Below are 12,427 nucleotides of genomic sequence, written 5' to 3'. Positions count from 1 at the left end.
TATATAAGTGATACATCTAACAACTTATCCTCCTACAAAAACAAATATTAATAGCTCACTTTAAAAATAAGCTTTAGTTCAGTTACTAGCCAGAAAGCTGAGCTGCACTAACGCATAAGAAAGCTTATCTTCTTCTATGCTTCCATGTCATTGAATCTATTCTGTTCATCAGTTTATTAAGTTCTTTAGATTCCACGTATAAGCGAGATCATGTGGTGTTTGTCTTTCGCTGCCTGGCTTATTTCACTTAGCATAATATTCTCCAGGTCAACAAATGTCAGAGGGATGGAGGAGGGCGGGTGGGTGGAGGGGGAGAGAGTAACCAAAGAATTTATGTGTATATATACACAACCCAAGGACATGGACAATGGTGGGGAGAGGGACTGGGGAGGAGGAAGGAACGGGTGGAACGGGTCACTGGGGAGGAAAAGGGATATCTGTAATATTTTAAACAAAAATAAAATTAAAAAAAAAAGAAAGCTTATCTTAGTACAAATAGGCACACAGGGAAGCAGATCCAGCCTCCAGGAGTCCAGGACAATGCTTTGTAGTATCCTAAAGGCCCTAAAGAACAATGGCATCTGTTTCAACTCAAATCATGGCCATGGGTGACTAATTAATGGTTGGTGTGTGGTTCCCTTGGTTTGAAACATAAACTTGTAGGAAATAAGGTTGGTGTTGTTGGTTTGTGGTTTTTTTTTTGTATATTTATACTATAATGATTATACCATAAGTGCAAAATTAAAACAAAAGAACAAGACCCACCACTACAGCACTAACATGACTGTAACTCAAGAGAATGTCAAGCTTTCTATCAACTTTTTTACTGTTGAACTCTCTTTTACGTGGAAGAAAACCTGAAAATGAAAAACCAAGCCCCCCACACACCTCCAATCTTGGCTACATAATTACCATGAGATTCCCTGTGAAGGATCTTGCAGAAAGATGCCTCCCATGGGAAATGGGAGAACTTGTTTGCTGCTTTTTAAGCTAACTAAAAGCTTTTTGAAAAATATGGAAGTAAACAGTATGCATCAATATAACCCTACACAAATGTAATACAGGAAAGGCTGAAATATGAATACACTGTGGAATGAATAAAATTGAGATAAAAATCATCTGCCTTTCAGTTGCAACTCATTTAGAAGAGTCTGAGTCTGGAATTTTAAAAGGTTACAACTATACTCCTCATGATCTTTTTGCAGGGATGGAGACCTAGATTATCATCTAACATTCAAACGATTGTTTTCAGATACAAATCTTTCATTTAAATTTTATTAAATTCAATCTATATAAAATGGTTCTTCTAGCGCTGGAAATGTATGGAAGCCTGAAACATTATGAAACATCAAACTCCAGAACAATTTTCAGGAGCTATCTAGTATACACAGTAGAAAAATAATGCTACCATAGACCAGCTGTCTTAGATATTCTAAATATCTAGATAATAAAGGAAAAAAAGAGACAAGGTCTCGATGCTCTTGAATGAGTGTTGAGATTCCAAGACACACAATTTCTGTCCACAGAAAAGTAGGTTATGAAAAGAAAGGTGGCATAGTTGCCAGCGAGTTAAAAGTGGGGTTCCCAGATTTAAGAACATGTTCAAAGGTAATACAAACGGTTAGTTGGAGGCAAGCGTTCCAAGAAACAAGAAATTATTCACCCAGCAAGCCATGGGATTAGGTCACTGTCATAAACTCACTAAAAATGTTTTTCTCTAGTCTGTTGATTACTGTTTCAATAGAAAGGAAAGGGAAAACAATACTCAAAATACCTTTGGAACCAGCTTTGCTGGAGTATCCCCGTGTATATTACAGGTAAACGGAACTTGGGATAAGGAAATGCTTTCAGCAAACCTGTATTTATGTTCCAACGGTGTAGGCCTGTCAATGGAGATAATATTTGGTTTAAGCAGGACCGAAGTTGTTTCATCTGTGAAGGTGGTGCCCGGGCAGGCTGCGTTTTGCTCAGACTGGCCAGATCATTTGTATGTGCATGAAATTGAGAGCAGTGTGTCTTACAGATAAGCAGCAGTAACTTGATTAAATGAAGGAGCTTTGAGTTAGGTCAAACCTGTGATTATTTCTGACCTAAAAAGATGTGACCATGCGTTTAATCAATGAGTTGGCTTACTAGCTGTTTCTCACTTACAGAAATTGGTGTAAGTGTGCTCTCTGTATCTGTGATAGCTAATACATGCGACTCCAGTTAGCATGTCTCAGTTCTGCTGCTGCTGCTTCTTTGTTTTGTTAATCCTAACCTGAGGGTATGTTTTCCATTAATTTTTCTTAGAGAGAGTGGAGACGGAGAGAGGGGGAAACATCGATGTGACATAGATACATCGACTGGTTGCCTCCAGCACGTGACCTGACCGGGGCTAGGCTTTGAGCCTGCAACAGAGGTATGTGCCCTTGATCGGATATCGAACCCTCAACCCTTCGGTCTGCAAGCCAACAGCCGATGCTCTAACCACTGAGCCAAACCAGCTAGGTGTCAGGTACTTCTTTAACGGTCACAGCAAGTGACCGTGAAAGAAAAAAAAGCCATGTGCACCCACATATTAAAGTCAAGAGAATCAGTGACTAATCCTGCATCCACCAGATCACACATTCCTCACACACTCAGCTGCCAATACCTGGTCTTTAAAATTATGAAGTGGGGGTTCTTGGGTAATTACCCTAGGAAGTCACTTGAAAGAATTGGGAATGGCCTGAATTCCTCATTGGATCCTAGCTAAAATTTTAATTTGTTGGGGACCATTTTGAGTTGTTTTGTCTTCAGAACTTCTCAAGTACATTTTTTTAAAAGGGTGCAGGAGGGTACAGGAGGGACAAATGGTGATGGACCGAGACTTGACTTGGGGTGGTAAACACACTATACAGTGTACAGATGATGTGTTCACCTGAAACCTGTATAATTTGTTAAACAGTGTCACCCCCATAAATTCAATAGAAAGGAAAAAATAAAAGGGTCTTATAGAACAGTGTCATTTGTAGCAAGCCCAAAGACAAAAAAATTAAGAACATTAGAATCATGGATGGAATTCAAGACTATCGATCAAAGTAAACTGCAAATTGTAACATTCTATAAAAAGTGAAAAGCAAGTAACAACTGGAAGATCTGTACATTGGTTTAAAGGTTAATTCCAATAAACCAGGTCCTAATCTCACCCCCAAAAGAGAAGAATAACAGAGGTCTACCAACACAAGCTCTTAATAATCAAATGGGAAATACATGAAGATATACCTTGTCCCATGAAGCAGGTGTAACCAAAAATTTTTTTAACTTGTTTAATCTCTGGTTAGAATGAATTCTGCGAACAGTGTGAGGCATTAAAGCAAGATTAAGTTAATTTAATAAATATCTGTTGAGCACTTGCTTTATGTCAGGGTCAAGGATAGAACTCTTATGAGGAACTAACCTAGGGCAATAATTCTCAATGTTAGCTGTACAATGGAATACACTAGGAACCTTAAAAAATATTGGTGCCTGGGTCTGAGCCCAAGAAATCGAACTTAATTGGTCTGGGACAGGGTTTGGGCACTGGAATTTCACAAAGATCCCCAAGTGATTCTAACACACAACCAGGGTCGAGAACCACTGGTGTATGGAGGGGATGGTGCAGGAAGAGTAAAGGAAGAAACCACCAAAAAGGAAAAGAAACAGAAAGATGGTGTTACAAATGCCAAAGGAGGGGTTTTCCAGAAATAGAAATCTGTCAACAGAGTTGAAAATTACAAAAAGACTAAGGCTAATAATGTGGTGAGTAAAACGTTTCTGATACTAATGACTGAGGAGATTCGGAAGGGCCTTTCCGATGGCTTGGAATGTCAGAGCCAGGCACTGTGGGCTTAATGTATCAGGTGGGGAAGAAATTGATACAATGCAATGAATGTTGACTGTTTTCAAGGAGCTATGAAGGGAAGAGAGAAGGCCAGGAGATGAGAGCTGAGCAAACACAGATTAAAACCTTAAATTTCTGTCCTTTTTGCTCTGGCTTAAGAAATGTCAAGATCTAAAAAACATTATCTTTCGTGACCAGTGTTTCAAAGTTAATGCTTAATAAACTTAATATTTTGAATCAGAAGAGGTTCATGGACCTTTAATTTATCTCAAATTTAAATAAAAAGTCAGCTGTAATCAGTAAACACAAGACAATTTAATAATATTTAAAGGAGACAAATGGCATACTGAATATTTCTTTTAGACTTGATAAAGTATTTAAATTAATCTTAATACTACAGTTTTGCCAAATGCAATTCAAGTAAATCTCTGACTTTTCTCTAAGGAAGAATATATTTGGAGCTGAATCATGAATTACACGTTGTACCCTGACAAAATTACTGTTTCATGGCATTTGCATCAAACCCATTATCTTGTGTTCTGTTGCCTAGTTACTGGAATTCTGAAGTTAAATGCATTTTAGATGGATATTGAAATTTCAAACAGAATTTCAGCAATGCAGTCTTCAGAAAGAGAAACAGTTGGATACATCCACTTAAATTTCCAAAGGAAACTTCTTTGTTTGCAAGGGCTCAGGCTTGCTAAGTTTTGGAGAAGAGTTGCATTGATTTTTCGATGGAGGACATTCAACATCACATATCATGCTAGTTTTTTTTGGTTTGTATTTGTTTTTACAATGGGAATGGAGGGATTTTTTTGTCTTTATTAAATATTCAAAGCTTTAAATCTATGATTTAGGTCATGCTTCCTTAGTACAATTCTGTATATAACATACACATGCATGCATTTTATAGTACATAGACTTACCTGTTCCCATGCAAACACGTGTTGATTGAAATAATACTGAATTTGTTCATTTGCAATGTTAATGCAAAGCTGCTCAAAGGAATTTTTTTTGAAATTTTCAAAGCCAAATATATCCAGAATGCCAATGCTCAGTTCATCACCATTCCCACTGGAAAATCAGAGAGATTATTTTGAGTTCTTATTTACTTTCTTAAGAGGTAATATAAACCAGATTATCTCAGAGTATGTTTCTGTGATTTAGCTAAGAAACTTCTACCAGCATACACGCTTAAAGTGAAAATCTTAATTGAAAAAGTTTCCCTCCAGAGAACTTAAAGATAAATCAGGTAGCACTAATTTTAATATGAAAATGGTCAATATTTTCCTTGTACTACAGAAACCATCCTTATACTACTTTATATATTTAAACAAAAGAAACATTTTTCCTGTGGGTTTCTGAGCACAAGATCACAGCCCCGAGTGAGTCATGATTCATAGTGAAAACCTGGCTAGCATTCAGAACACAGCAAAAATATGTTCAATAAAAGCCATACCAAAAAACCACAAACTCTGTGAAAGAGCGTATTTAGTCTTTAATTTTAGGGCAACAATGAAAACATCTTGCTAAAAATATTTCAATGATTTTAAAGAATCCTTATGTATTGCTGGGATATTCACTCATAATTTTTAAATATGGAAAGGTAACCCTAAGAAAGGTATAACTATATGTGGATGTATTTTATAATTAAATGTTTCAAAGTACAATTAAATGCTATTTTACAATTACACATTATGAGTGCATTTTTTTCCTGCTCCTCCATAATGGTTACCTCTGCTCACTAAAGGTTAGATACCTGGTCAAAAGTCTGCTCCTCCCCAAGAAAGACATACATTCTCAAGTTACTTTCATGTGAATTTAAAAAGGAAAGAACAAACATTTCTCTTTGTGTTCACCATTTACTTAACCTAGATTACACTTAGTATTGAGTGAGGCAGGGATCTGGAAGTGAACTGGAGGATGCTCTCTATATCGGCAGGAATCGACTGAATGCAGAATGTGGAGTTACAGAACATTCTGAATATGTTCTAGGAATGACAAAAGGAGAGCTATCGAGTATTTCTGAAAGTTTCTGTTTGGAAGAGCGAGTGTACTTTTATGTGGTTATATGAGGCCAAATGTCAAGTTAAAATTTATCCTGGTTTCGTCAAAATGGTTATTCTTTTACCATCTCTGTTCCACAGGATTTCACTGAGCTAAATAACTATCATGTATATTAATATGTTAAATGCAGTCAGCAAACAGTTTAGCAGGAAGACAAGCAAGGCATGATCTAGTAAAGGGATTCTTTTTTTCCTTACTCATAATGTTAAGGCATTTTAAAAATTAAGGTATAGTTGACATACAACATATTATTAATTTCAGGTGTACAACATAGTGATTTGGCATTTATATACCTTACCATATAATCACCACAATGTCTGGTAATGGTCTGTCACCATACAAAGTTACTATGATATTACTGTATATATTCCCCATGGAATACTGTACTTTACTTCCCCATGGTTTATTGATTTTTTAACTGGAAGTTTGTACTTCTTGTTCCTCTTCATTTTTTCATTGATTCCCTGAGCTCCCTCCCATAGGACAACCATCAGTTTATTCCCTGTATCTATGAGTCTGTTCCTGTTTTGTGTTTTTCAGTTTCTTTCTTTCTTTCTTTCTTTCTTTCTTTCTTTCTTTCTTTCTTTCTTTCTTTCTTTCTTTCTTTCTTTCTTTCTTTCTTTCTTTCTTTCTTTCTTTCTTTCTTTCTTTCTTTCTTTCTTTCTTTCCTCTCTTTCTCTCTTTCTCTCTTTCTTTCTTTCTTTTTTATAGTTCAGAGATTCTTAAACTGAGATCTGTAAATGGCTTTAAAGGAGTCTGGAATCCCAACTGTGTGCAATATTTTGGTGGGTGTGTGTAAATATATCCAGTTTTGATTTTGGAGTGAAGGACATAATTGTTAAAAGGTTCTTAAAAGGCTCCAAGATACCCACCAACAATTAAGACCACTGGCTTGCCCTTCCATGGCCTTATTTAACAGCTGAGGAGAAAGATGCAGAGAAATGCAGTAACATGTTCAAGGTCCCACAAGAAGTTGGTGGCAAAGCCTGCCATAAAACACATGCTGTTCAAAATCTCAGTGTAAATCTTGACAGATCAAACTAACTGTTTTCAATGATCTTGTTTTAGTTTTTTAAAACTTTCTGTAAAAAATTAAAGAGTCTAAGATTTGGATAGTTTTCATTAATGTATGGGAAGGAAAGTTGTGGCAGATAGGCTACAGTGGGATTTTCAACAGATCACCTATTGGAAAGTCATACCCTTCTGGGCATGATTTAGTGCCGGTGCAGATCATAACTAATATCATGAGGTCAAATCTCTGAATATCTAGCCTATATTCTGTGGAATATACAAATATTGAAAAAATCTTGAATTTTTCCATTTTTACCTGCGAGCTTGGCATCATACAGATAGATGGCCACACATGAACATACAAACTATTTGATCATTAAATTGTAATGGGCAAATTGGACTTTTGATTGGCAGATCCAGTCACTGTACATTTTGGCAGGGAGGTAAAGAAGCAATTTTGAGGATAATTCTGACTGGATCATATTATGGTGCAATGTATAGTTTAGTGGAAAAATAACAATAAATTGCATGCCTGAAATGTATATAAAATGGTCTTTTACATTTAATAAGCAAGTGTAATGAGGTGATCTTAAGGCAGGCATCCATCTTTTTTATTCACTTTCAAATTTCTAAAGATTGTATAATTTATGGCAGAAAAAAAACCTTAGATGTAAATGAAAAGACATATCTATGCACAGTCCCTAGCACATAGAGAGCACATAGTCAATGATGGCTGCGATTACCTTTTCTTCTAAGATGAGGCACCAGGTAGGGTGCTGAGTTGACTATGATTGGCACCGTTGTTAATTAGCTAGTTATTAATAATAGAAAAGGAGCAAAGGAAGGCCCGACATTAAAGGCATGTCATTTGCAGCTTCACCAGGAAGCTGCAATTTCACACTTCTCAGGGAACCACCGGCCTATTCCCTGTAAACTGAGGGAAGGGGTCCAACAAAGGGGAGATAGGCACACATGCCCAATAAAGTTGGGGTGACCTAGGGAAGGTGCTTGTCAGTCAACCTGGAAACAGAGATCATTGGCCAGAGTGGGCAGGGCCACTGTAAGCTCACCAAAATTTGGGGAATACATAATCCCCCAAACAAAGGAGTTCGCTCTCTTGTGACTCTCTTGGCTTGTGGGGCTCTCTTTTCTTGCTTCCTTGCATTTGGTTGTGTTTCCTTCAAGCCATATGACCCTGCAGACTCCACACACAATGAACTAATGAACAGCATCTGGGAGCACAAACTAAGATGGCCTGATGATGGACTAGACTGCTCCAACATGGAACAGAAATTCTGGACACTGGCTCTGATTCTAGCTCTGCTGAAGCTGAAGTTACGCTTCTTCCTTGGTGGGACAAGGAGAAATGGGACCTTGGAAACTCAGGATTTAATTCCATGCAAATTAAAAATCACTCGTTTCCAGTGTGAGTCTCAGAAAATTCTTTTTCTTGGGATACTGCAAGAAGTGCTCTCCCACTAGCAACTGGTGGGGAATAGGGCCTCTCCCCACCAAAAATATGATCACATAACATTGTTCACATCCTAGATCGACTATTTACTAGTTATTTAGAGCATTTCTGAACCAAATTTTATGGACCATCATATCACCTACCTTTCCAGGATTATAGTTAAAATATGAAAAAAAGTTTTTCTTTGCCTTCAAGATTTAATTCAAAACCTCAAGCCCTAGCTGTTTTGGCTCAGTGGTTAGAGCATCGGCCTGTGGACTGAAGGGTCCCAGGTTTGATTCTGGCCAAGGCCACATACCTCAGTTGCAGGCTTGATCTCTAGCCCCAGTTGGGGCATGTGCTGGAGGCAACCAACTGATCTTTCTCTGTCATATCAATGTTTCTCTCTCTCCCTCTCCCTCTGAAAAAGCAATGAAAAAAAATATCCTCAGTGAGGATTAAAAAACAACACTTCAAAACAAAAACAAAAAACTGCTGAAATAACATTTTATACAAGTTTAAAATGGTATACACTTCATAATACACCTTCTAATTAAAAGACATAAATTGATAGTAAGATGTCACATTTTTCTATTATTTTAATTCATGTTGCTGGCACAATGAAGTGGTACTATTAGGAAATAAAGCAGATCTACTGGCATATAACTTTGATAAATTAAATGATACTAATTAGAAACATCTTTAAAGGGACTCTGATATAAATCAATAAATTACAAAATAGATTTATATCACCTGACATTTGGGAAAAAATGTGTCCATAAAAATTTTTACCTTGGTGATGTGTCATGCTTCAACAAGCTGTTAATGCGATTAACTATCCAACTAAAGAGACGGCCATATAAAGTTTTAGCCATAGCATCTCTGACATCAGTAGCTTTTTCTACAGTATTGGGCCGTATAATGGTTTCTCCTCTAGTGACCACACAGTGGGAGGTGAGAGCTTCTTGTAGCTCATCTGACTGAATGCAAAGCAAAGAAGCAGCTAAAAAATAAACAGATGTGTAGTTAGAAGAAATTACAGCAATGAAGAAACTTCCCAGAGAAATAAAATATCTTAATTCATCTTCTTCAAATGACATGAAATAAATACGCCAAGATTTTATAATATAAAAATAAGTAACTGTTCAACAGTAGTCCTATGGTCTCTTCTGGATCATTTTTTCTGTATTTCTCTTGACTTGTCAAATGTGGGCTACTGTAAAATAGAGCACAGCTTAAACTAAACTGGCTCACGGAGAGAAACGTCTGCACAGGTGAGTGGGTGTTTATAAGATACCCAACATAATTTCACTGAATTATGTTAAATAATTTTAAAACATAATGAATAAACTTGTTATAAGTTTGGATACCACTATTATATAAAACCTTTCAAAATGTAGAAATTGGAAGGTTACCTAGACTTCAGGGATATACATATAAGATATATGTATTTTCTTCAATATACAACCTAAAGAATATACACTTATATTGACATCCATATATCTTCTATCATAATACAGTTATATATTTTGATTAATAAATTTTGTTAAAATGTGATGCCTGAACAAACACTTATCACAGTAAGTTTAAAATTAATAATACTTAACCTCAGTGAACAAAACTCAGTTTTTAAAAATAAACATCTTGCCCTGGCCATGTGGCTCAGTTAGTTGAAGTGTCGTCCCGAACACCAAAAGGTTGAGGGTTTGATTCCTGGTCAGGGAATGTACTTAGGATGCGGGTTTGATCCTTAGTTGGGGAATGTACAGGAAGCAACAGGTCGATGATTCTCTCTCACATGGATGTTTCTCTCTCTCTCTTCTCTCTCAAATCAATAAACACATCCTCAGGTGAGGATAAAATAAATAAATAAATAAGCATCTTTAACTCAAACTATTATATGACGGATAGTTAAGTTTTCAAATCAGTTGTTCTTTTAAAATATTTTGAACTTAATGGATTTACTTTAAGCATTTGAAACAAGGTACTCCTTAGTTATGTGGCAAAGATTGCTGGGCCTTATTTAACAAAGCATTTTTTTCACATTTTAGAAGAAATACAGGCTCATAGCATAAATCTAATTTTCGAAGTTAACATTCTACATTTCTTTCCTTCTGGGCATTTTATTGCCATTATTCTGCACATACATTTTATTTTAATATTAGCATCTTAAGCATTTTCTATTTTGTTGAATATTGCTTGTAATTAATATAAGTTGCCACATAATATTCTGACATCATAATATATCAATAATTTTTAAATTGCTGGATGTTTATATTGCTTCCATGTGTTCATAATTGTAAAGAATGCGGGGACAAAAATTTGGGGTATAAATTGTGTTCTTGTTTTGTATTATTTTCTTAGCATAGATTTCCTAAATTCAGCAATTGGTTCAAAGTATATAAACATATTCAAACCTTTGATATATACTATTTAGCTGCTCTTCAAAAACTCTGTGCCAATTACACTCCTATCAGCCAAATAAAAAACCAATATTTTCAACACAATTTAATGGACATCAGAGCTTATTTTTAAAAATGGCCAATTTGATAGGAAAAAAAGGTCTTTCAATTTGTTTTTAATTGATTCCTAAGGTAAAGCTGACTACTTTGTTCTTTTTCATATTCTTATTAGCCATTTGTGGTTCTATTTTGTAAACTGCCTATTTTCACTGATATGTTCATCTTTTCCTAATCAACTTATGAACTCCTTATAGCATAAAGAGAATGTTTGGCCTGGCCGGGCGTGGCTCAGCGGTTGAGCATGGACCTGGGATCCAGGCGATCAGTGTTCGATTCCCAGTCAGGGCACATGCCCTGGTTGTGGGCTTGATCAATGACTCTCTCATCATTGATGTTTCTATCTCTCTCTCTCCCTCTCCTTTCCTCTCTCTGAAATCAATAAAGATATATTAAAAAAAAAAAAAAGAATATTTGACATATATTGCAAATATTTTCCTTTGATTTTTACTTGCATTGCAATTTCATTTGTTTTTTTAGTATTGAAGAGTTTTAATTTTTATGTAGTCAAACATCCATTTTTAAAAGTAATTTCTGGTTTTGTTTTTTGGCACATAAAGTCCTTTAAGTATTTTCTCATCTCAGGATTATATGAATGTATTTTATCTTGTACTTCCATGCAGTTGTTTTGCATTTGAATTAATATATATTTGGCAATCATTTTGGTACTTGGTATATGAGAAGGATTCCAATTCCCCTCCTCCAAATGATCAGTCAACTGGTGGTCCCTCCGCATCATCGGTGATTTGTAATGCCACTTCTGGTAACTGTACTTGGACCTGTTTCTGAACAGCATCCCCCATTAATTGGTATGTCTATTTATACCCCATATTAGTCATTCATTTGACATATATTCATGGGGTATCTACTGTAGGCCAAACATCGTACTGCTAAGTATAATACCTTGTGAAACAAAGTTTTAGTCTTGATAGTCTTCATCCCAGAGAAATGGGAAGCTAATCAAGAAATTTAAGAGGGAAGATAGAGGGAGGAGGAGAGGAAGAGAGAGGAGGTGAGATAAGGGGGAGAGTGGTAGGGAAGGGGGAGGGAAGATCCAGGGACAGGGACAGGGAGACTGAGAGAGCCCACTGACAGGTGCAATAAGTAGTTTCTAGATGAACTGTAGAGAATGAACTGAAAAAGTTCAAGAACTGATGTAGAATGAACAACTGGGAGGTCACTAGGTGAGAGATATTGCCTTGGGTGATAATGGTGATGATAGAGATAAAGAGAAGTGATCAGATTTGATAAATATTTATGGAAAAGAATGGATAGAACTGGTGCCTAAATGAAGCAATGCACTTGTAAAATCATCTGGAAACATGGCCTTGGTTTAAAGATAATTCCCTGTAACTTTAATTATGAAGAATGCAACTTTAATTATAAATAATTTTATAAATAATTTTATAAATAATTTTAATATAAATTAGTAAAATTTCTATTTTCCATGAGTGGCTATTTCAGAAAGTGCTTTATTTTAACTATATTCATATTCATTTTAACCTTTCATGAGTTATATGACTCTCCTGCTATACA

General features: G+C 35.9%; 1 protein-coding gene across 1 annotated transcript in view; it reads right to left on the bottom strand.

Moving 5' to 3' along the window:
• MYO3A (myosin IIIA) overlaps positions 1-12,427 on the bottom strand; it is a 182,481-nt gene that overhangs the window by 65,261 nt on the left and 104,793 nt on the right. The window contains exons 17-18 of the mRNA XM_016218655.2: positions 9,165-9,375; positions 4,771-4,918 (exon numbers count right to left, since the gene is read on the bottom strand). Coding sequence (XP_016074141.1) covers positions 4,771-4,918; positions 9,165-9,375 — 359 coding nt within the window. The remainder of the gene's footprint in view (positions 1-4,770; positions 4,919-9,164; positions 9,376-12,427) is intronic.

The sequence above is a fragment of the Miniopterus natalensis genome, chromosome 1 (assembly GCF_054644295.1).
Source record: "Miniopterus natalensis isolate mMinNat1 chromosome 1, mMinNat1.hap1, whole genome shotgun sequence".
NCBI lineage: Eukaryota > Metazoa > Chordata > Mammalia > Chiroptera > Miniopteridae > Miniopterus > Miniopterus natalensis.
This window is presented reverse-complemented; position numbering and strand designations above follow the sequence as displayed.